Here is a 25,859-nt window from a genome sequence, read left to right on the forward strand (position 1 = left end):
CCACTACTAAAATTTTGTTGTGACTGACTTTCCCTTCATACTTGCACCATTTAAGATATTGATTCTTCTAGTATCTCTTTTAGGGCACAATTTAATATGAGTGAAATGACTCATGACTTTGAGACAAAATATACAGATCTAGTGCACACATTGGAACATAGGCGGATCCCTCCCCCCCAGAAAGAAATCCTGGATCCGCCCCTGCATTGGAATTTGTTATAGTTGAACATGAATTGTACTGGAGAAAAGGGAATTCCTGCAGTAGAGGCTCTCTTACATACATGTTTAGAGATTGATCTCTACATTGAATGATCTGAGAAGTCAATATTCAACCAAATTAATAAGAAATGCTGCCTGAACAACCATGTTCAAACATTCTTTTTATTGTATATCCATAACTTAAGGATAAAAAAAACAGACATGCACATCAATAGGCTGAGAGATTACAATACATAATGGATTCTTTCCAAACAAGAGTGGCAGATATATGATAAATTATCAACAATGCATTGTCCTGTTGTTACTCTGCCAGTTCCGATGAGACATATTCCTCCAGAAAACTTACAGGAGAAAACCAAATCAAAGTACATACACACAGATCAGACAGAGTTGCTGCAACCACACTTTAGTGACTTCCACAAGGAAAACTGGCCATACTTGCCATTCACTTGAAGGATTCTGAACACATATGAAAGACACCAAACCTTCAAGGTGCTTTTCAGCAAAAACTGCTGCACCTAAGGTACATACAGGGCTTTCACCTACAATTTTGTTTTCACTAGATGTCTCTGTCACCTCTAAAACTCTCCTTGAGACTGAAAATGTAAGTGATGGAAGAGTACGAAACCACTCATTTTTATGGTTATTCCATTGATGTCATCAAGTGAGAAGACTCAAACAACTATCACTTCTTTTAAGTTGAACATAAAAGAACCCTGAGATAATCACTTGGATCACTTTGATTCCTCCCATTTTGGTAGATTTGGTATTTTCTTGCCTAAAAATTTAATTTTGCAATCATGAAACATTCAGGCTAGGATTTTGAATCACCGTGCAGGATGAAAAACTTTAGCGAGTTATGTAAGAACACCTACACATGAACACATTTCTTGTTACTAACTGGTGATTACATAACAATTACCTATTTAAATTAATTCGTATTACTACTGATTTTTCATTTTTGGTATATGATCGAAATTCCCGAGTATTCAACACCATTTACTACATTTAAAGTTATGACGGTTATAACAAGCCATGAAAAATTCACAGCTAAAAATGAGGACCATAGTTTTCAACTCTTACACTACTAATTCTTATTCCAAATTGAAACTAAAGATACCAAAGGATAACTTCAAGGATGATACATTCAGGACACTAAGGATTTTTCACTTGAATTACCACAGGTGGTATACAAATATGCTACATGGTACCAAAAGGGTTTAATGAGAAACAATTGAATTATCAGCTGAAGGAAAGGGAAATGACAACGAAGTAATTGTGATTGAAATTCAAGGTACTAACACACTAATGAAATGCAGTGATTCACTGAATGGCCTTCACAACCTAGGTGTTCCATCAGTCACAAAGTAAAACTAAAGAGGAGATCACTATAATGCATCGATGATGTCGCACATGAGTCGATCAAGCCCACTACATGCTTCATTTGCACTGTCATCTTGGTTGGAGCAGTCCATATTCTCAAATGCTTCAGTGGGTACAATTAGATTAGAGTCCAACTCTGCAGTATCAGGCAGCATTTGTAAAGCTTGTCTCAGAATCTCCATAACCTGTCAGAAGAAAGACGAAATTTTAAAATTCCTCAAAACATTCTATTTCCAATTTCCTTACTCAATATCAGGTAGTATAACAAAATAATATGAGTTAATATTCAGTGGCAGTGACTTAAAAGAGTTCACTAAGGATCGTTAGAACACAACATTTAATACACACACTTCCGCTGGTATATTTTCAGAATTATTATGTTTCAGCTTACATGTTAAGATTACTCAAGCTTACAGACAAATTAACAGTTCAATACAGAGTCGAATGTACACTCCCATATGCTCATAAGACAGGAAACATCATAAAAACCATCAAAATATGATACAGCAAAGTATCAGGACTCCTATGGTTTTTAAAAGGGGGATATGTTCAAATAAAATAAGAAAATATAATATTACAGCCTTAATTTTCCACTCTTGGTAGAGGGGATGTTAACTTCTGCAAAGTACTATGTTAATTTTAAAATTAAATGCACATTGGAAAACCAACTTAATTCATTGCATACAACAATGAGAATACTGCTTCCAGACACCATCATATAATTAAGACCACGGTTTGGTCGATGATTTATGGTAATTACGTGTCACTTTGTGCGAAAATCATTTGGAGAGGCCCACATTGGCAGAAAATAGAATGTACTTTTAATTAAGACCAAAGTCAAATAATGATTGAGAGAACAAGCATGACAAAAGTAATGACCTTAGTAGATATTAAATTAACAGAAGATTATTGCAGTTCTAATTCTATGTTGATTGAGTGGATGAAAAATGAATAAGGAATACTTTGTTAAACGTTGTGAAATAGTCTTACAAATATACAAGCATTTGTTTGACATTATATACCAACGAAGTGGTTCACAAATGATAACAAAAAATTCATACGCACCTTGTCTAAATGCTTTTGGAATCTTAAAGCTGTTTCAGTTCTTTGCCGTTTTTGCAGCTCCATCATTACTCGAAGGGTTTCCCTCGCTTGATGAGGCCGGAATTCATTGAGCAAATGATGAATATGAATGAAAAGTAGACTTAAATCTTCCACCTTTTCACCTCGTCTAGGCGACTCGGGGCATTGAACTAAGAGATCAAGCAGGTCCAAGAAATTCACCAGAAGCGAATGATTGAGCTTCCGCAGTTCCCGACGGCGATCGAAATGCAGTGGATAAAGCCTCTTAATGCCCTAGGTAGTAGAAGAACGTTGGGAGAGCGCAAAAACATTATTTTTTCATTTTAGAGAGTAGAAAATTCGAATGTGGTACAGGAGTATATACAATAAAAAGCCATTGAAATTTGTGTCAAGAGAAATTTGTAACATCCATCCTTCTTGAGGAGTAGTTCATCGAGTGACTTTTACCTCAAATATTACTCACCTGGCTTTCCAAAGGTCTGATTATTGTGTCGTCAGCATTGAATGAGTTACCAAACATAGAATAAGTGTCATGAATTAAAGGAGGTGGGCGAGGAGCTCTACCCCTACGAATGTTTTCATCAGTATACTGATTGATATACTGAACTGGAGGAAGGGGAAGAGAGCTAACTTGGCTCGGTTCTGAGGCCATGGATACGTGATTCGCTAACTGATAAAATAAGACATTCCTATACCTCTACTGTTATGAATACGCTCACAGGTGAAGAGTAAAATCCTATGAAGATAAAGCGAACTATTACTGCAGTACACGCACACAAAACAGAAAACGCTCTCCCGGCTTCTGTTTTTCCAAATATTCTGCGGATTTCGATATTCAAAACTTCCACTATCTCTTCCATCTCCCGGCCATAACCAGAACTAAAGCGACCTTAAAAACACTAGCAACATCAAATGAATGGGAATAATCCGTCCCACTTACGTCATGTCGGGATGTAGTGTGTGAAGTGAAGTCTATAAAAACAATGAGGCATTACAAATTAGGAATGATTTTCTTATTATGGCATCGCTGTATCTCCTGACAAAGTTAATATGCATGTGGTAAGCCAACTGTCACTTATAATGCACACTGAAATTCTGGAAAAGTAGCAATCTGTCTGGGCATCAAGCTAATGACGTACTTATTTCCTCTTGATTGAACCAATGCTTGCAAATATTTCCGGGTCTTTCGAGCAATAACTGTTGAAATATCTGTGCCACGCGCTTTTAATCGGTGTATTTATGTGTAATGACTACGATAAATGTGTCTCATTTCCTTAGGAGTCGTAATTTGGTAATGTGCATTGATGTGTCTAAATTATTTGTCTAGGTTCATCTCGTGAAGGAAAAGATTGGAAACATGGCAGGAAAAGATGGAAATGATGAAGTACTCAAACAAGGTCTCATGATCAAAAGATCTCAAAATAAGAAGCGATTTACCCCCATCAACTACAAACAGCGGTGGTTTGTTTTGACGAAGTTCTTCCTCATCTACTATGACAGCGAAGGAGAAGTAAGTTCCGATTTTTTAAATATCTGAACCTGAAGGGTTGAAATTAATGCGCATCTCAAATTAATTTTAAGCCTTGCCTAATTTCGAATGCCACTATAAAAATTTCCTGAATGGAGAGAATTTGAAATTATGAAGTAGTTTTGTTAATACATTTTTCATAAGTATTCAAATGTTCTCCATTAATGCGAAGAAAACAATTTTATTCTGTTTGCTGGGACTGACAATTTGTGCTTCGAACGTAAAAGGGCGTCCCGTAAACGTTTGTTTTGCGTTGCCGTCTCATATAAATACTCAACCTTATAGAAGGTCGAGCGCTATTGTATGGTAATTCAACGCAAAAATTTGATATCGCTTGTTTATTTGCTTTGGTTTTCCTCAAGATTATGAGTTTTTGAAGCTTTTTTTGTGTGAAAGTAAGATCGTATGGTGATCCTGTCATGTGGCGCTAGTATTGTACATTTAATGATAACGAAGAAGGTAGAGGTGATGAGGCCGTTCAACGCAACGTAAGTCATGAGTACCTTCTCTCATCCCCATGACTTTTTAATCATAGAAATTTTGCCAGTCCTGGTTGAGCACCTGTCCGAAAACACAAGGCTTTCTATTAGTCAACCTCTAGTAGGATGTTGGTGACTTCACACCTTTTCTGAACGAGGAAGTACTGTTATTTGCATTCAATTTACCGAGGATACCTTTCGTAATGTGTCCTGAGGGTCTCTCACCACTGCTGATAAACTTGCCAAGTGTATATTCTGTGCAGAAGTCCTCTTTGTGCTTATGCTCGGTCATAGTTAGGGTCAGGAGTTCGTTATAATTTTAGGGGTGAGTTAACGCTTTTCATTTATTCATATATGCTGGGTTTTTATGTGGAGAGACATTTTAAAAAATGCTCCCTGAACATGAGGTCTTAAATGTCATTCTTCATCCTAGTCCCGCTGCTGTGCACTTTTTCATAGGTTCCACCTTCGGAAGCTATTGAAAGACAATTCACATGGATGATTACTAATTGAAACCAATGTAAATTAACATTGTCTGGTTTCTACATAGAGGGTGGTTATTAATTGAAAGCATGTCGACTTGTTAATTGTTCGTTCTTCAAAATTGCCCAGATGTCTTATAAATCTCATATTACAGGGTTTGTGCTGGCGTTAAAAACCTGTAACTGTCACTAAATTTTTGAGGTTTGTAAAAACCCTGAGAAATGTTGGTTAAAAATTGCAACAGCCTGTACATTTTTTTAACAATGCATTCTGCACAAGAATTATTGGCCAAAACATTGGTGTTAATATTTGCAATTGATTACTTGTGGTGAAGCTTCCTCTTGTGAGGAGTTAGGAAACTCTGGAGAGCCTTTTCTTGCTGCCCTCAGAGCCTATGTCGTCTGCAATGTAGTGGCGTTGTTGTTTACTGTCGACTTAAAGGTGAGAGAAGTATGAGCCACGTGGTGTAATTGGATAGTGATGTAGTTGTTTGTTTTGATTCTTTAAAAAATAAACCTATGAAAAGTGAGTAAAGTATGTATCTGAACTTGTCTTACAAAAATCAGGAAAAGGCAGTAAAGTTTGAATCTTGATAAGCATAAAAGCCCTGTAGTCGTTGAGCATTCTAGTAGTCTAGCATTGAGTAACTAATCAGTGGAGGGTCAAAAAATGTGTCAAATAAATTTTAATATATTTCTAAAGTAAAAATTTAATTGGCAAGATGTACTCTGATACTTTTATATGGTATGGTAAAAGCACTCTAATATCAAAACTAGGCTCTGGATAAAAATATAAAATGATCAGACAGATCTACGAGATCATCCATAACGAGGGAGGGGCAATTTTGGAGAATTTTTTAAAATGACTGTCACCTCAATTACAAAGTTATTCAAATTCAAGTTAGATAGATTAAAAGGCCTGAAATAGATAACTGTAAAATTGCATTCACGAAAAAAATGTCGGTGGTGATTTTTGTAATCCCTTTCGTTCTTCATGTAATGTACAAAAGTACATCTAGGTAAGTACACTGTGTTTCATAGCTCCTAAAATTGTACCATTATTAGAGTGTATTGCTAGCGTATGAAATTTGCTACTTGAAAAGATGTTTCAAGTTAATATACATTTGGAATTGACTCAAATATAAATTTTGTCAAAAATAACAAAAAAAAGTGTTGACAAGGTGATAATGGATAGATAGATCATCATGATAATTAATTAATGTCTGAAGTAAGTTATCACAAATCTGAACTGGATCAAGAAATGAATGTTGAGTACATATCTTGTAGAAGGTGATTATGGCAGCCAATTACTAGCAGTAATCCTGTTATAAGCTTACATTCTTCAGGATGTTAAAAGTTTACATTTTTATGCATAAATTATGCATAGAGTAATTAGAAATCTGACTGAAGGATGAAACTGTGTATAGGTGGATATTATACAGGAATTTTGAAATTCAAAGTGAGTGCTGAAGAAGTCATAGGAGACAAATTGTTCCTTCATGCAGTGAACACATCCTAAAAGTCTTATCCACTATGGTATTGGTGCTGAAGAGACCAGGCATTTTGGATTCAAACATCACCATCGCTCATTAAAATCCTTCAATTCTTTCACACAAATTGAACTTATCTTTGGTGGATATTGAGTCAGCAAAATAATCAAATAGGCAGGCTAAGTACTCTTGGCTAATTGTTCAGAATGTTCACCCAAGGTGTCTACTAGTGTATACAATGGTGAATCAATGCGTGAGCATGAGCAAAACTCAATGATTAAAATACCATCTTCAGAAAATCGTGGGGTTTTTCCCCTCCATAGGAAAATCTTTCCTTTCCGTGGAAACATTACATTATGGTTTTGCCAGTAGTGGCCCACGCTGCCCGAATGACAGCATTGGGGTTTCCGTATCCCCTTTCTTCCAACCACTCTAACCATGGAGGCATCGGTGGACTCCTTATTGCCGTGGTGCTTCTTTCCTTTTTCCTCCTCCACCACACCCCTCCACTGGGTGAATAAGTTAAGTGGTACATACTTGGTTCCTTGCCCCGGTGGTGGTATCCTTCTAAGTACCCTCACTGGGTCCTCATCTGGCGATTAAAATACCAATCCTCCCACTTAAACTCCCGCTTCTGGAATAAGACTAAAATTAAGTGATTATAAACTAGCTTTTGTAACAGCGAAGTCTTTTCTTAACCTTTGTGCATCATGAAGGAGTTTCACCATGTTACGCCAACCACCATCGCATCGATTATTTAGTTCACCAGAATTGGTCAGAAATCCCAAATATCCAGTAATGTCACGGGTCGGAGAATAACAAAGTATGCACGAGATAGGAAAATAAGTTAAATACAACTCTTAAGGCCTGGTTACACGGTACATTAGAATGTACAACATTCTGTACATTTTTAAAAATTGTTTTCTGTACAGATTCTTGTACATTCACATGGACAAGATCCACAAATAGGTGGTTACACGTTACATTTATTCTACTAGTTTTCGAATATTTTTAATTGCGCATTTAGCATTTTCGTTTGTTTTTTCTCATTATTTCAACCATGGTTCATGTTACAGGACCATGATTTCAACCTTGGGCACATTATATAAACCAATTTAAACACAGGAAAGGGCCGCTTAATTCTCATTATTCCTTCATTATTCACCGTATTATTTTCACCAGGTGGTAGGAATTGAAAGCGACACATTTAGTTGACATCTAGCTTGTGTAGGCGTATTGCTTCTGTACGTCTGCTCGAATCTTTTTTTAATTTTGACCTCTTGTTTGTCTTGAAATTTTTTTCCAACAGTTAGACCTTTGCTTTGTTTGGCCATTAACTCTCCTCATTTGACCCCTGCTCTTCATTGGACAACCCGAACGGAACTGCATTAAAACAGCAAAAATTGGACCATGATCTCCCGATTTTGACGCTCTCACTGCATGGACTATTCTCGCAGTTCACATATTCAGTGCCTTTCCTTCAGATCCTTCATTTACCCATCCCTTTTCCTCTGTTCCTTCCTTTAGCTACCCATATCCCAAGGTTCTTAGACTTACTCTAAGAACCTTGCCCATATCCCATCAGTGGATACGAAACCCTATGGTGGGGTTGCAAGGTTACTCTCCTGGGCCGAAGTCTGAAGCAGAAGCTTATCACCTTTGCACCGCATAAGAGGGAGGACAGGAAGGAAAAAGGAAGGAGGCGCCGCTGCAATAGGCGCCCAATGACGCCTCCTGGGAAGGGATAAGGAAGGAAGGGACGAGGAATCCCACACCGTCACAAAGACGGGCGGGTCCTACCACTAGCGAAACCAGGAAAACCATTACTATGCCAGCGATTTTAGAGGATATTTCTACGAGGAAGAAAAATCCAATGATCAAATCGCTAGATACCCGTATCCCATCAGTGAAAAATCCAAGATAAGCAAGAGGTCAAAATCAACATAATAATCGGAACCGCACATAAACAAAGTATGTAGTCGTAAATACAAGTCAGATGAACTGAATGTGCCATTTGCTTATCCTGCCGTCAGGGGACTCTCTTATGAGTTGGGAAAAGGAATTGGGGATTTGGTTTCTTTGGAAATGTTGGCGTGGGTCGTGAAGAATAGCCTGAGGAATTAAGTTACAATTTCGATGGGAGCATGGAGCATGGAATGAAATTTAAACAGACAAAAAAATCATAGAAAAATTACACAGTGGCATGTATCTTTGTTCTGCAAAAATGCCCATTTGAAAGCTAAACTCTTGTGGAATTATTTGTATAATCGGCACGAAAGGTTTTTGAATGCTAAAACAGAAATAATTTTCAGGGATAAAGCATTGACTGACAGCACAAAGAATGATTGTCCATTTCCTCAAGAGTTCATCTTCATCCCTTCTTGACAGGGAACAACTAATAATACAATGATAACGAAATTTCTACTTCAATCTAAATGCACCCTCACACATGCACACAAGGAAGCGTAGAGGATAAAGAGGGGAGGGAAAATGGAAAACACTGGTTGGGAAATAACACCTCACACGAAAAGTAATCTTCTTTAACTTTGATTAAACAAAATGTAAAGGGAGAAATGGCCAGATTTGGACGAACAATGTGGAAATTATTCCTTTAGGTCTTTCACTTCCCTGGTAATTGGACAATTTCTTCAAAATTTCTGTTAACTTTTGGGACTTCTTCATATGTTGGGGGTAGGATGATGCCCAGAAGTGGGTAACAAGTGTATGGAGGGGGGTGACCTATTCCTCCTGGCACCAGCTGATTTATCCCTCATCTTCCAATCAAGCCTGAGTCCTTTTCTAACTTTGGATCCACCTCTCCTGCCAAAATCTTTCCAGTCCACCACTTGTACTTCCAGCACCTCTCCTTGTACGTTGCAGCCAGAGTTTCTTTGCCCAGTTCCCTCCTCTGCCTGTACTGCTTTTTTCTGTTTTTTTGTGCCCAACGGACACGGAATTATGCCTTCTTTCTAGGGAAGGAGGGACCGGGGGATATTTATGGGGAGGTGTGCCACTTTCATCACTCAAACAATGCACGTCATCATCATCTTGTGGTGTTCTGCCCGTCGGCAGGTCCCCCGCGCCAATGCTGTCTCCATTCCCTTCTGTCTCCGGCCATCCCCTTGAAGTCTCCACATCTTCCAATTTTTATGTTGTCAAAGAACTTCAGCCTTCTCCTTCCCCTTCTTCTGACCCCTTCCACCATTCCTTCCAAAGCTACTTCCAAAATTCCATTCCCTCTCATCGGCCAGTTACCCTTCCTTTGATTCATTTAGTCCATCAATGTTCTTTTCTCATCTATCCTATTTAACACTTGCTCATTCCGAACTCTATCTGTCCACCGTATTCCCACCATCTTCCTCCAAACAATGCACGTAGTGGGTATTTTTAGGGGGAGGGATGGACGGAACATTATACACCTTTCTTATCTTCTTTTCTTGGAGGTTGGGTATCCTAGGGCAGTGCCGTGAATGATATCTGGGAGTGGAGGGATGGGGAAGGTCTCTTATTTGACTTCCACAAATTTGGGGTGGGGGAAACAGTCAGGGCCATGGAGTTGGGAAAACCTGCGTCACACACACTCATTCTAAATACAGGCACCAAAACAAACAGGAAATCCCAAACGCAAAAAAATCGACTGGCTGCTCTTCTGACCATTCCGAAACTCCCTACAATGTAACAGCCAATCGGGACCAGTTACAGCACTTATTGTTGGTTTAAATAAATGGTGATTGGTCTTAAATTCATGCCTATATTTTAAGTCATTCTAGAACCAGAGCAACCTGATTTTCAGCTTTAAAAAATGCATAACATATGCAACACCATGATGTAAATTGTCAGAAATGTAACATAACGATAAATGGTTTGCTACTTCAGTGGCAGGATTTTTGTAGTATGTATAGAAAATGTATGACAGCAGGACGCATAGTGCACAAAAGCTTCATCCAATATTACCTGTGTGCTGCATCTTGTAATAAAAAAAAACATAATTTTACCTACATGCATTGGCAATCTAAGACGATGTAAAACTCCTATCTACTCGTATAGCATCTAGGTCCCTGCGACGTCACGTGGAGTGGCATCGCATGGGCGCCAATCTGGCCTTTTTCAAATGAGGTTAAAATTGGCCATTAACATTCGTCTAAACTGGGATTTCCAAAACCAAATGATTTTTATATTTTGAATACACTAATGGTGGGTAACGAATCGCAATCAATGCCTTTCATTTTCTTTGATGAGGGAGACTACCCTGTTGAAGTTGGCAGGAGCCTGTTTACCGATGCGTCCGCCGTACTGATCTACCGCGTTTGTCGTGTTTCCCTAACGTACGGAATGGGCATGGGAGTTAAAGGGGGAGGAGGAAAGTGGGGATTAATGTTTGGGTGGTGTGGGAGTTGCCGGTAGTGTTTATCTTTTGTCGATTCTTACGAATCGGAAAAGCACGCATTACATTAAGGAGGTTATTAATTCGTCATCATTAGTCAACAATCCTAGGATTGGTTTGATGCAACTCTCCATTTCTCTCTCCTATCCGCTAATCTTTTCATAGCTTCATATTTCTTCTCTTTTACATCCTTTATAACCTGTCCTATATCACTCATTCGGGGCCGTCCCTTGCCCTTTTTGCCTTCCACTTGTCCTTCAACGATTGTCTTCATCAGACCATCGTGCCTCAAAATGTGGCCAACTAATTAGTTGTCCCGCCTTCTGCTTAAGGTTTTTAGGTATCTCTTTTCTCCCACTCTTCTTAGCACTTCCTCGTTACTTACACGCTCAATCAATTTTATCTTCATCATTCTTCGGTAGCACCACATTTCGAAATTTCGAATGCTTCCACTCTTGACTTCTCTGCTGTCACCGTCAAGCCTCGCTTCCATAGAGAAACACACTCCATATGTAGCATCTGATGAATTGTTTCTTTACTTCTATGCTGGTATTTTCAGCTGTAAGAAGATTCTTCTTTTTATAGAAAGCCCTCTTCGCCTGCGCTATTCTACTGAGTATGTATTTCTTTCTTGCTCCGTACATCGTTTGTAATTCGGCTTCCCAGGTGAGAAAACTCGTTCACCTCTTCAAGCTTATGCTTTCCTAGGTTGGTGTTTGTTTTAGCCTCCTCTTTTTTGCTGCAAACTAATATCTTAGTCTTCTTTTTGTTGATTTTCAGCTGATATCTGGCCATTGTCCTTTCCATGTTTGTCAAAGTCTTATTCAAATCCTTCTCTGTTTGGGCTATGACTGATATGTCGTCAGCAAATCGCAGCATACTAATTTTTTCTCCGTGGATATTGACACCCGAAGCTTTCTCCTTGATTTCATTGATGGCTTTCTCAATGTAAAAATTAAAAATTAAGGGGAAAGCGCACACCCTTGTTGCACCCCTTTTCTTATTCTTGCGTCTGCACCGTTGGGTCCACATTTGATCACAGCTACTTGGGAGGGTATTAATTACGCGTCCATAATGCTAAACGTTGATGTTTTAGTTTTTCGCCACGGAAATTGCCGTATTGGCTTGGTCTCCATCGGCGTTTTGTTTCCGCAATCCGCTTTCTTTTTGAAAATGTTTAAACTTTAGGTTCCTGGCGACAGTAGTTAATACGATGAGCATTAGTGTGGCGTCTCTTGTAAATAATCAGACCTCCCCGTTTGGTTTCGAAATGTGGTAAATCTCCTCCTCTCATTCTCGATGCTTGATATGTTTACATTCGCTCCATTGCTCATTTTCAACTCTTTTAACCAGTTAAGTACACAATTTACTGTTTTATGAATCATTTATAGTTCGTTTTCACCGCCACCAAACAATTGGGCATCGCTAGTGAGATTGGTTAAGTTTCGTGAAGAATATGATTAGTAAGCTATTCGCCATGATTCGGGATGAAATTTGCCCCATTAGAAAAGGTTGTGATGTCGGGGTCTATTATCCGCATTATTTTACAAAATCAGATTACATCAACAACTATCGCAAGAGCTTTGCATTAGCCTTTTACGAAAAGTCGGATTGAAAAAATGTACGAATGCATGGAAGTGACTGAAATAGTATATTTTTCATTGATAAGAATGGTTACTAACGAGGCCAAAGACTCGAGAGCTTCAGGCACTGATGGAGAGTTGGGGCAAGCGAGGGGGAGTCCTTTCAAGGTTGGCGTATGCGATTGTTTACTCTCGGTCTCCGGAATATCACGGATGAATTATATACTATATTTTCTATTATTCTTTTACTTGAAACGTCAGATGTCAAATTACTATTTTGGCTTGACAGGGAGATCATCACTATCCTCTAATATCTTCTGAAAATGGCAGAAAAGTTTCGAAATTTCACTACTTGAGTGCGATGAGACAATCTTGCCATCACTAAATATAATAAAATTCACTAACTCTTGATTTACTTTGTGGTATTCCATTATAAGTTTTCCTGAATATCCGACAATTTCTTATACCACTTATTTTTTATCAGAGCGCGACCCGGGTTTCAATGAATTATCATCATCTTCATGCGCAAATTATGATTAATCATGATAATGATGAAGATGATGATAATTCATTGAAACTCGGGTCGCGCTCTGATAAAAAATAAGTGGTATAAGAAATTGTCGGATATCCAGGAAAGGTTGCCACTAAATATGCTCTTTCTCTCGATATTTCCTGAGCGTCTCTCGCCTCATTCGCTAATTTTCTGTGTTTCCCATTGCTTTGTGATTGCCTGTTTTTTCCGTCTGATAGTTCGGCATGGCATGGCCCCAACCTTTCGAACAAAGCCGTGCTTTAGGTCTTATCGCATCATCTTAACATCATAAAGGCCTTGTCAGGTGATGCATTGCGTCTACATGCTTCAATGGGCGCTTGGTGGGGGGTGTGAGGCCACCAGCTGTTTGAAAAAATATTTCTCGTTGTTGTGATTTGAATATTGACTTCCGGCTAGCATTTATCAGTCCTCATTTGTTCGTAGTCTTTACGACATCCTATTCGTTCGGTAAATATTTTATTTTCAGTTTCTTGAACGTGGAAATAAAGTGGGGTTCTAAGATGATGTTTCCCGTTTTACTCAGAAATATATCTTCACTTATAACTAATAACTTCAGGCTTTACTTTGTGAAACCTCTCCATATGGGAAGTAAGGAAATAAAACTTTGTAAGGTTCACTGTTATTTAATTATGGGCACGACCTGGGTTTCGTAACTTGGTTACATCGTCGGGTGACTGATCTTGCATGCATCGTACATTTATACACAAAGTACACAAGTGGCAGTGAGGACATCTATCGGAAAGGAAAAGGACTTACTTCACTTATTAGCGGTGCTTTAATTACTGTCAGTTATCTTCTGCACTATTCTTAGTAATGTAACATAACTTTGTCGCCATATTTTATTAACTTCAATTATTACTTGGAACCCAAATGAGCTGTTTTGATTTGGTAGAGAGAGCCTGTATTTAGGAAGTGTAATTACGCGGGGGTAATCTATAAAATCGGATGCGTGATTGAGTAACAATCATATTTTGATATTACTTAGAGTGTCCAGCGCTTAATCCACGTAGTTTTTCGGACACAATTACCGCTGGCGAAAATCGTTGTAATCCATGCCTATTTGTCAGGAACCAGGCTTTGCCTCGTCCGGAAGAGCCAGGCACTTAATCAGTCAATGGCGACCCTGTGAGCTGTGTTTTGTCATCCTGGGTGTGGTCATGCGTGAAAGGGAAAGGGGGAGGGTGTTTCCAATTCTTGTGCTGGTGATTGTCGCTTCCTCTCGTTGGCACACTCGGGCGGAAGTTGGCCAAGACCAATTTAATCAGTTTTCATTATTAGCTGCGGATTTTTATCTAGCACGATGGAATGAACGATTGAAAAACTAGAAAACCTGCTTAAACGTTTGTATGGCTTTCCGAGTTTGCATCCGAGTTAGTGGCCTAATGACTAACGCGGAATGTCTTCTGAATACGATTTTTGAAACATTTCGGACGTGGAAATACTCACCAGGATGAGAACCCTTGTAGATTATCTGCGTTGTACTCACCGGCAAACTTTGAAATCTTTTGCGCGTTTGTCTGACGAGCAAGCTCACCCCTTCGCATCTATCATCCCCCACACACCGGTTATTTTTTGGGGGTGGGGATCGGGTTTGTCTGGTGGGTGAGTTGTTGCCTCCGCACCTCGTGGGCCCGGGTTCAAATCCCGGTAGTGGCGAAGATTTTTCAGGGACTGCCCCGATTCCTATTTGGAGGGCATTTCAATAGGGTGGTTTCCTATTATTTTTTTATGAGCCTAAATCGAAAGATTATTACTCTTGGGGTACACATTTCACGCTTTTAGATTGTTAAATGGCGATATCTATTTTTCTCAATTAAATGAAAAGGGAAAAAATTCTAGCGCGCGAAAACGCGACGGCTTGGTATGAATGCTGGGAAAAGTCCGTGTGACGTATTTCTGGTTCCAACTGTAGCCGTGTGAGGGGCCCTATGGGGTGAGGCTTTGAGCGCTGATACGACGCAAGATGCTAGCAGGTAGCAGAGTACCCTGCTAGCTGGTAGCACTTGGCTTAAATAAGGATTATTAATACCTTATCAAACGAAGAAAACTTTCCGACCTTACCTAGTTTTCATAGGTGATTATTAAGACATGATTCCCTGAGCTCTGTGCCTCATACATGCATTGGTAATCTCAGACTATGCAAAACTCCTATCTACTCCTATAGAAACTAGGTCCCTGTGACGTCACGTGGAGGGGCATCGCATGGGCGCCAATCTGGCCTTTTTCAAATGCTGTTAAAATTGACCATTGCCATTCGCCTAATCTGGGAATTCTAAAACCAAATAATTTGTGTATTATGAATACACTAATGGTGGGTAACGATACGCAATCAATGCCTTTCGTTTTCTTTGATGAAGGAAACTACCCTATTACATATATAGTGTGCCTTATACATCGCCAAGGGGTTGCAACGCTCCTCGGGTTTTGGGAGATAGGGCGCTAAGTGAACCCCCGCTATGAGTGAACTCGCCCCTAAAATTTTGTCTGGCTACGGCCCTTTAAAGTTTCCATCTCTGTTCTTCTTTTTCGAGTGGAATAATTTCCCCACCTTCTTCAACCATCGGCAGGATCAGTGTAAATCTGCAGTTGTTCGATTTTGAATGGTGTGATTTCCTATTACTTTTTTATTGCCTACATCGAAAGATTATTACTCCTGGAGTACGTATTTCACGCTCTTAGATTTTCGAATGACGATATCTATTTTTCGCGATTAAATGAAAAAGTGAAAATTTTCAAGCGCGCGAAAACGCGACGGCTAAGTAGGAATGCTGGGAAAACCCCGTGTGACGTCGTTCTGGTTCCCGCTGCCTCAAGTGCGGTGACCTTGGGGCGAGGCGTAGAGCGCTGTTACGACGCAGGATGCTAGCAGGTAGCACTTGGTTTAAATAAGGACTATCAATACCTTATCAAACGAAGGAAACTTTACGACCATAGGCAGTTTTAATAGGTGATTATTTTGAGATGTTTCACTGAGCTCTGTGCCTCATGCATGCATTGGTCTCTCTCTAAAGGCCTGGTTACACGGTACATTTACACGTACAAGTTAATGTACGTTTGCGTGAATGATTTTGGTGGACCGGAACGGAACATGTACGAATGCATGAACCAAATTAGAACAGGTTCTATTTTCCGTTCATGCATTCGCACAAGTTGGGTGGTTACACGGTGCATTTTGGCGTTCATTCTCGCGTTCATACATTTAGACATTAACCCGTACGTGTTAATGTATCGTGTAACCGGGCCTTCAGACGATGTAAAACTCCACTCGTATAGGGACTAGGTCCCTTTGACGTCACGTGGAGTGGCATCGCATGGGCGCCAATATGGCCTTTTTCAAATAAGGATAAAATTGACCATTCCCATACGTCTAAACCGGGATTTCTAAAACCAAATAATTTGTATATTATGAATACAGTGATGGTGGGTAACGAATCGCAATCAATGCCTTTCGCTTTCTTTAACGATGGAAACTACCCTATTATAGTCGTTTCTGCAGCGACCAAGGAAAGAAGAAAATTCATAGCACTTTCATAATGGTTATGTATCGTGTTATCTAAAAAGAAAGGTGAGGGAAAAGCTTTCGATTTCAATCCGCATGGGGGAAAAGTAGGCTGCGGAAATGCATGTTAAAGCAATCCTTGTGGCCTTGGGAGAGACGCAGAAATTAAGATGTTAAAGGTGAAAATTCCATATGCGACTACATTTTACGCTCCTTAAAAGACCTAATTTCTTATCCACATAGCAAAATGATCATATTATGCGTATGCCGGATGTTTTATTTTATCTTCCGAAACTTGCTCGTATGGTCTATTTAAGGGAAAGATGAGTTACGCCGAAAATATTTTTTTTTCTCATTTAGCCATTCTCTCTTTTTGCTCGTAACAAAAGCGTAAGTTACCGCCCACTTTCTATGAGTTGGTGACGTCATTAGTGTTCCAGCTCATGTGCAGTGGCAGAAAAAAATAACGCCGAGCTTATTGGTGTGTGAATGCGGCTAGCTCAGGAACTACTTGAAGACGTCCGTCTTATTTTGTCTTCGTATTTCTTTCATACTACCGGGTATTTTAAATACTATATGCCGGGTAAGTAATCATATCAGTCGCCATTAAACATTAGGCTTTAGGAGATTGTTTTTGGATTTGCGTTGATTAAAAGGTCGTGAGTTATGATATGTATTGGCATAGAAACCGTAGATTTTGCTATGTATGCCCAATTTTGCTGGATTTGAATGATTGTTCCGCCTCAAGTAATAAATTAAGGCACCCGGCAACCCGCAATACTTATCGCCGTCTATTTTTGACGTATTAACTCGCGGTAGGCGAGCTTTTGGTCGATTCCGTGGAATTCGTGGGGAAATATTGCCAGAATAAGTGGGATAGATGGGTAAGTGAACGGATTTGCTGTTATTTGCCATCAAATTTTTAAATTTCATCGATTTCTTCGGCAGCTATGAGATAATAATGTGGCACACCCAAGTCTTTAACCTATCACGCAATTTTTTCTTCACTTCTACGGAGTCGTCTGAAAAAAAATGTCTTCATGCGTCATTCATAAGAAATTTGGGGGAAAAGGAGGCAGGAGAAAGTAGGGGTGGGTGCGTTGCATGTTGCATACCCCCCCTGCAGTGACGCCTTACATTATTGCGTCATCGTAGCAAGCTATCTCGATGAAGAATGAGCTTATAACTGGTATATAGTACCTTAAACGCCAACATTCATCGTGAATTTGGTAATCTGGTTGAAAAATTACATTATTTTGATTTTATAAAAGATCCATCATTATACAGTAGATTCCGTTTAATGGGTCCACCGGTTACTTGGGGCAGCCGCTTAATTGGGGCAGATCTTGAAGAACAGAACCCAATGGAGGAATATCCCAGAGTATTCTCCGCTTAATTGGGACAGCATGCCGCTTTATTGGGCCATGAGTCGGCGACATATACTCTATACTCGCGACTAAATTAAAATTTTTTGTTTTCAGAATACTATTTTTTTTTTATTTTCCTCGTTTGATTTACTCTTATTTTTCACAAATGTTCCTATTCCTGCCCTATTTTGAAAGCTCTTGTTGTTATAGTATCCGCAAGAGGATAGGACTTTTCTTTAATAGGACTTAGTAAAAGACATACATTCAGCGTCGCCCGTGGCTGTGAAAAATATTTTTAACAAAAATGTTATAATTCTTAAAAATGATAATAAATTAACAAAACTCGCTGATTTTTTAATCAAATTAATAGTTTAATTAACTTATGTTGCATTATAAACATTCTTTAGTCTTCTTTCTATCATTTCAACGTTTGTTTATGTACTGAAATGTTGAGGCCTTTACTTTGTAGAATTCCATTTTATGGTTGGAAGGAAATTACTTACGTTTGTTACATAGTTTGTTTATGTCCATATATAGGATAGCTCGCCTAATTGGGGCAGCCGCTTAATTGGGGTAAAGTGCACAAGTCCCGATATGTCCCAATTAACCGGAATCTACTGTATATGTGTTGTATAGCTACATACTTCAAAATTGAATATTTCTATTTAAATTTGAGGAGCCTCATGTTATTAAATCTCGTAAACGTCCTCATTTGGTACTCTAGTGTTACTTTCATTGTAAAATCACTCCATTTTTAATGGAAAGCCTCTGTTTGATGAAATGTCTTTCTTGGTCTTGCAGAAGAAGAAGGAGAGAGGTCGTGTGGAGGTGGCGAGTGTCCACGTGGTGGAGCCTGCGCAGCTGTCTGATGCCGTCGAGTCGGCTGCGTCAGCCGCTGCTGCTGCCGGAACAGCAATGGCTGGCAGCCATCCATCCGGCTACCCCTTCCAGGTGGGTTGTTCATCCAAGCCTACCATTTGTCTTGTTTTCCTGGTGTGGTGGTGGGAAAATTCCAATAAATGTGTATAAATTGTCTATCTTTGGGGGTATTGCATATATGTATTTACTCTGTCAATCAACCATTACACAGGCCAACAAAAAAATTTTGTTTGAAAACTTTTTTTACTTTAATAGCTGATATTTATAGATTTTTATGTGCCGAATCCAAACCTAGCCTTATTTTATTTGTATCACCCATAGTTTCCAAGCTATATGTATTTAATATTTAGTCTAATACCCCTATACCGTATAGAGGGAAATCAATGAAACACTGTGTTACATCATAAAATTGTTTGTATTTACTGTTCACTACATCGTGATAAAATTGTTTGTATTTACTACAGCGTGATAATACAGGGTTCACTTGTCAACTGGAATTGGTCTACATTTTCTTTCCCTTTTTTCCTTGAAGCTTCTTTTGTAGCTTCTTCTGCGATGAATCGCTTGCTGAACTTCTCGGTGAAGTACCAACAGTAATCCCCCATTATCTTCGTTCATTAGACCTACTTGTTCAATTTTATTATAACTATAACAAAGCTGTTAAATTCTAAAAATATTGCTTGATTTCATAAATTTAACTGTAAAATGTGAGTAAATGGTGGGTGATACAACTTTAAAACCATCATATTTGGATTCAGCAACTTTAAAAACATAAGAATAAGGTATTTTCAGTAAAAAAGTTTTTTCATTGTTGGCCTGTGTTTACATTGTCTTTATCCTGTTGGTTATGTCTTGATTACTCTATAGCAGTAGGTCGTAAAGTAACTTGAATGGGCAGAGAATCATTTCTTTAATCTACTCATTGATGCTCGTGTGTGTGGTAAACTTTGAAAAGGTGCTGAGGTTGGCCTGGTATGGTATGAGTTTAGTGGAAAATATTCATGGTAAAGGCCACATGAATGAGCAAATATGAGGATTATTTTTGATGGAATCAAATTCATGAACCAGGTGAACTTCAGGTATGCAATATCACAAACAGTATGCATACTAACTCATCCTACTTATCTGGGTGAGCTATAGTGTTGTAAGCTAATGACTTGCAGCTATGAAATGTATGGTGAAATGTTGTCTTCATATTTATGATTTTTATTAGATTTGAAACACCATTGACTGAAATAAATGAAGCATATGTGTACAGTGAAATGTCTTTATAACGAAATGCAATTGACCACTGAAATGTGTTGGTTTAACTGAAATTTCGTCACATTGAAATGTGCGAAAAATATCGCATGAAACCCATATGAATGAAAGTGCATCAAAAAACACTTAACATGTTCAATGCGGGTCCAATTTTTATGGAAGTCGTCAGAATCGGCCAATAAAATAAGAAATAAAAATAGAGAGATGTTTTCGTGCCATAACTTCCGTTCAAGTACTGCTGTTTACAAACAGTGCACCTGGGTCGAAAGAGGGGGTAGCTTGCTGAAGGCCATGCACACGATCGAAAGACTGGGAAGTGCATATTAGTGACGTATGGAGGCGGAGAAGTGGGCTCCCAGCACAACCGGTTGACGTGCTCCGTATCTTGGCTTGGACGAGACCACGCTAATTGACGTGCTCCACGCTGAATGTGTTAATGAAACACGTCGAACACACTTCACTATCAAACACAAAATAAACCATGGAGGCAAGTAACGCTGTTATCCAAGCCACTTTCGCTGGCTTAAACAGGCCAATCGTAGCCCATTATTGGCTGGTTACGTACCAGGGCTCACAAAACAACCAATAGGGAAGTGCACTTATTTTTTTTTATTGCTGAATTCGAAAGTTTAGCCTAAAAAAGAAACATTAGTACAGTCACTTTTATTTCCTGCATCTGGGGTATGCACTTTAAAACATTTTGAAAGTCGGAAAATTTCATGTTGCGCTGAAACACAGTGCTTCCATCTTGATTGATATGTGACGTCACAAGGCAGTAGTCACCAGTGGAGTATCGCTGTATTCCGTCGCTTTTAGCGCGGCGTGAGTTTCCGGGAATCGGTGGAGTTTGCTTCCTAAAAATGTCGGCTAGTACGGAAAACATGTATTCAAAATAGAATTATAAATGATTTTTTGTTCCAAATTTCATCTCGACGTCGAAATAAAATCCTGGTGAAGATATTCATTCCCGTGCCTTAAGCACAAGCCATACGGAATAAATGGTTCAAGGCTGCTCCTGACTCTTACCTATCGATGATATTCTGTTTTGAAGATCATTTGAAGGTATTGTAAGATCAAATTCATATTTATATTATAATAATTTACTTAATAGGTACCTCAGTCACATCAGAAAGTGTGTTGAGTCATCTTCCGCTTGACCTACGTAATTTATAAACTGAAAGTAGTTTGGTGAAGAATTATGGCGCGACTGTTATTTTACACGATCGGGAAGAATGCGTACTTTGCCCATGATATGTGCATATATGATAACAAACGACTTTTGTTAATGTTAATGTATATATGTTGAAATTAGTACATTCATAGGTGATACAGATATAAAGGTACACGGTAGGTCGCGCGGCGTAATTTATACTCCACTGGTAACGGGTTCATCTTGCTGATCTAAAAAAATTAGCTACAATGCCTCGAACTTTGAAAACTCGCAATATAGGCAGTCAAAGTACATTGTAGGAATACACTATTCTAGCCCAGAATGCACGTACAATGTTGAAATCCTTGGTTTTCAAAGATAGACGTATTTTATACGCCAGCGCGCCCGGTTCAGGGTTATCAACTTTTGTTTCATCCTATTTGTTAATTAAAATTATATTTCGGAATGGTTCTTTTAGCACTGCCCCTGAGGTAAACTGGTAGGTACTGAGTACAAGGTACTGAGGTATGAACTGAGTAAGTAAACTCCCTTTGGAGTAATGTGAATTACAAGTGTTCGAGATATATGGCATTTTATATTCGCTTTGTGTTCTTATTAATTATGCCTGTACGCATATTGTCTTGCCGCGAGCCTTTAATGGTATGTGCTCTTGCAAGAGTGGTTTTTATTTTTAATGTGGAAGTTGGTCAGTATAATAGAAAAAAATTAACATTTTAGCGAACACCAACCCTTGTAGTCATCGTATCTCTGCGTTTGTAATGACACTGCTAAAATACCTAAACGCCATTATGATGATAAAAAATTTGTTTCATGTCAATGATTGCTGCCATTAAAATTAATGATAAACTTGACGCCGTATGATCACAATGAAGACAAAAAAATATATTGCCATGACTAGGTAGCGATCCCACGTCCTCCGGGTGGGAGTTGCACACGCTACCACTACCCCAACCAACGCATCGTGTATTTCCAGAAATTTTAAGTTTATATATATAACTTGTGAAAAGTAACGCATGAAAATTAATTAATTACAGCCTAACTAAAGCCCTAATTGAAAAAGACGGAGCAAAGTACGTGGTCTCCCCTTGTTAGCCTTAAAGCGTCGCATTTCTATGGAGCGTTGAACCTGTCCTCCTTTTTCAAAAATTCAGTGACCGTAAATGCATCAAAGTTTGGTATACCATTTATAAATCGTTGGAATTTTCCTTCTCCCAACCAAGATTAACTTTTCTTGAACCCATCCTGGACAGCGAACCATTGCAACAACCAGCCAGCACGGAAATAAGGCTAACATCCCATGATTCTAGTTGCGAAGGGCGAACGTTCCGGCCGGCGTGAATACATACGCAACGAATAAGTCTTGCAGCAAAAGTCTAAAATAGGTTTATTAGTTTGACTCAGTTCTTACAAAAGGTTTTGGCATGATTAACGGCATTGTGCCAGAATATACCCAGCGAAAAATAAATACCATTATCTATTTATTAAAGATTCAATGTGCTATTCGCACTACTCTTTCCAAACTTGAAGTTGACACGTAAATTAATATTAATATATTACGCAATGATGAAGCCATGTACTCGAATGAGAAGCAGCCACATATATATTCAAAAGATATTTTATGACAGCAAAAAACGGATTCCCTCAAATTCGGTAATTTTTCTATGCAATAAAAATGGTAGAACTAAACGGCGTAAAAGCTGCCTTCTGCTACTGCCTTGTGACGTCATGGCCAATATTCAACATGGACACCCGTTTTAGCGGCCTTTGAATTTTTCCATATTTCGGACGGTCATCTCGAATCAAGTATTCACTTTTAGGGTTTAAACTGTGGTTTTACGACATTATGTTATTCTGAACTGTAATTTTAAAAATGTCTTTGGTGCATTTGAAACACTAGTGTACTTCCCTATTACCGCATTATAAAATAAAAATACTTTGTTCTATTCCACACTTTATATTAAATAGTACGATCGGGGTTTCTGCACATCATGGTATCATCACTGAAACCCGGGTCGTACTATTAAAAATAAAGTATGGAAAAGAACAAAGTATTTTTATTTTATGATGAAGCAGTTCCACAAATTAACGCTGGAGACCGTGTCTTAAATTACTGCATTTACTGTTGCAACCATAGTCTTGCTTAAACAGGCCAATCGAAGAGAGACTCTTATTTTTTGGCAACTAAGAATTCTAGCCACTCATTGGCTGCTTGCACCCCATTACTCACAGAACAACCAATTACCACCACATTTATTGTTCGCAGCCAAGGCTGGTTCCAGGAGAAAGATAACGAATGGACCATGCTAGCGGTGCACGGGAATAAAGCCTGTACTGGTTATTAAATGAAATGGATGACCAAAATTTGGAATTTTTCCATTCATGACTTCATTATACTGTATTTCAGCTAAAATCCTTTTCGTTAAATTGGTACCCTTTTATATTAAACAATATAGGATATGTATATGGGATGGAAAATAATTTCGTTATTCTGAATATTTTGTTACACTGGCGTTCGTTATAAACACATTATACTGTACATGTATTTGACAATTAAGTAATTAATGACTATGCACCAAATGCTTTCTGGCTTCATCGGCCATATGGTACTAGTTTAGCATCATTACTCTCTCAGTGATTTAACTAGGAGGTTGGGTTGGATAGGGAAGGATAAAGTTCTGTTGTGATCAAGGAGGGAGACTCGAGTGGCCGCGTCTCCCGGAATCAGGTTTAGGGCAACCATGAATTGAAATCCATGCGAATCAGATCTCAGAGAAGTTTAATGACTGAGGTTGGTGATGATTTTACAAATGTAACTGCGACGGGCAGGCACTCCCCGTCGCTCTCGTGTCCACCCACAGACTGCCCCAAATTCCCACGCTCGTGTCGTCAGGGCACCGGTCGACACCTCCAAGACCAGGGGAAGGGTGGCTTTACTTGACCCATCCTAGGAAATGAGAAAGCTTATCTTCGTCAGCGAGACAATCACCATACGTCCAGAAATTTCAGACTTTTATGACTGGTCGAGGAGACTCTGACTACATATGCCTCGATGACCGATGACCCAAATTTATGAGCGGGAACCCTTGCCTTCAACAAATATGGTGACGAGACGACAGAAATGTGCTCAAAGGATCGTCTCGCAACCTTGGGACAAAAACATACCATGCACATTGAAAATATCTGACCCTTCGTCATTCACATTACAAAAAATAAAAACACAATATGACACACAGTCATTACAGTTCATCCCAGATTAAGTCACAGCCATAAGAATTCCACACAGGCAGGGCAATGGGGCCAGTCCTTTTCTCTCGGCCACCTCACACTCTGAGGATCCCTCTTTGGGTTTCACCTGGTATTTGAATCAGCAGTCGGGTGCTCTACCCTCTGGGACACCACAATCCCCATCAACACGTAATATAATCAGTGGCCATAAATTTAGTGGTGCATAACGCACTATCAAACTTTTAAAATACCCGTTCTTGCTTCACGAACGAAATTCACTAATTCTTGATTTACTTTCTGGTATTCCATTATATGTTTTCCTGGATATCAGACAATTACTTATATGTACCACTTATCTTTTATCAGAGCGCAACCTGAGTTTCAATGAATTATCATTATCTTCATCATCATCATGATTAATAACAATTTGCGCCTGAACTAAGCCTGCTAGCCTGCCTAACTATGCCTGCTAACTAGGTAACAATAAGATAAACAAATCATAATTAGCACCTGTAGATGATGATAATTCATTGAAACCCGGGTCGCGCTCTGATAAAAGATAAGTGGTATAAGTAATTGGAAAACATATTTAAAAAAACCATTTTACCAATGTTCAAAATTTAACTCAGGAAGTTGCCCAAAATTCCATGCCATTTTTACCATGTGAATCACCGACAGTCCCCTTTGCAAAGCAGAGTATTTATGTGTTCATATCTCATAATGGGTAGAAAAGAAGCCTCATTCTGGATCTGACAGGAGTCTCTTCTGTCATAAAAAAAACTACCAATTTTCCCATAAAATTTCCCATGAACATTGAGACATGCCATAAGATTTCATTTGCTTTGCCATTCTGCCTTATCCTATCTTAACAGCTCTATTTTTAATCTCATTTTTCAGTAATTAGATGAGAATATATGCCAGAAAGCATTCAATCCTCTTCATAATTTGAATATTTGCTCTGCATTGACATATGTATTTCATTGGGTCTCGACCACTGATTTGTACGTAACTACTATCTCACAAGGGGAAACCATGAACCTTGCTCCACCTTTTTCAATGCCGTATTTTTTATGGCCTTCAGAATGGTGAACACATCCCTGAACTAGTAGTGGTTCCGTTGAATGGGCCTTAGTTTGGCTGTAATTAAGTAATTTTCATGCGGTACTTTTCACAAGCCGCGTATAGTTCTATAATATCGTACCATTTAATAGACGGGTCAGGTGGGTTAGTGGCAGCGTTTAAGGCTACCACCCAGGGTACCAGGGTTCGGGGCT

At 39.0% G+C, this 25,859-nt stretch overlaps 2 protein-coding genes across 2 annotated transcripts in view; one reads left to right on the top strand and one right to left on the bottom strand.

The window, feature by feature from the left end:
- Window positions 1-337: 337 nt before the first annotated feature.
- LOC124162723 (mediator of RNA polymerase II transcription subunit 7) lies at window positions 338-3,503 on the bottom strand. Its single transcript, XM_046539339.1, has 3 exons — window positions 3,149-3,503; window positions 2,668-2,958; window positions 338-1,787 (listed from the first exon to the last, which is right to left on the bottom strand). Exons 1-3 carry the CDS (start codon window positions 3,335-3,337, stop codon window positions 1,608-1,610), a joined length of 660 nt encoding a protein of 219 aa, XP_046395295.1. The 5' UTR covers window positions 3,338-3,503; the 3' UTR covers window positions 338-1,607.
- A 76-nt stretch (window positions 3,504-3,579) lies between these two features.
- Window positions 3,580-25,859, top strand: part of LOC124162722 (tyrosine-protein kinase Btk29A) — a 185,817-nt gene continuing 163,537 nt past the window's right edge. The window contains exons 1-3 of the mRNA XM_046539336.1: window positions 3,580-3,744; window positions 4,013-4,195; window positions 18,852-19,001. Of these exons, the coding sequence (XP_046395292.1) occupies window positions 3,736-3,744; window positions 4,013-4,195; window positions 18,852-19,001 (342 nt within the window). The 5' untranslated portion in view covers window positions 3,580-3,735. The remainder of the gene's footprint in view (window positions 3,745-4,012; window positions 4,196-18,851; window positions 19,002-25,859) is intronic.

The sequence above is a fragment of the Ischnura elegans genome, chromosome 7, assembly GCF_921293095.1.
Source record: "Ischnura elegans chromosome 7, ioIscEleg1.1, whole genome shotgun sequence".
NCBI lineage: Eukaryota > Metazoa > Arthropoda > Insecta > Odonata > Coenagrionidae > Ischnura > Ischnura elegans.

Bases quoted from the DNA above. Each gene is read 5' to 3' on its own strand.
- LOC124162723 (XM_046539339.1), bottom strand. From the start codon at position 3,337: ATGGCCTCAGAACCGAGCCAAGTTAGCTCTCTTCCCCTTCCTCCAGTT. The intron at 2,959-3,148 runs GTGAGTAATATT...TCTACTACCTAG, and splicing joins TCAGACCTTTGGAAAGCCAG to GGCATTAAGAGGCTTTATCC. The intron at 1,788-2,667 runs GTGCGTATGAAT...TTCTTCTGACAG, and splicing joins TCCAAAAGCATTTAGACAAG to GTTATGGAGATTCTGAGACA.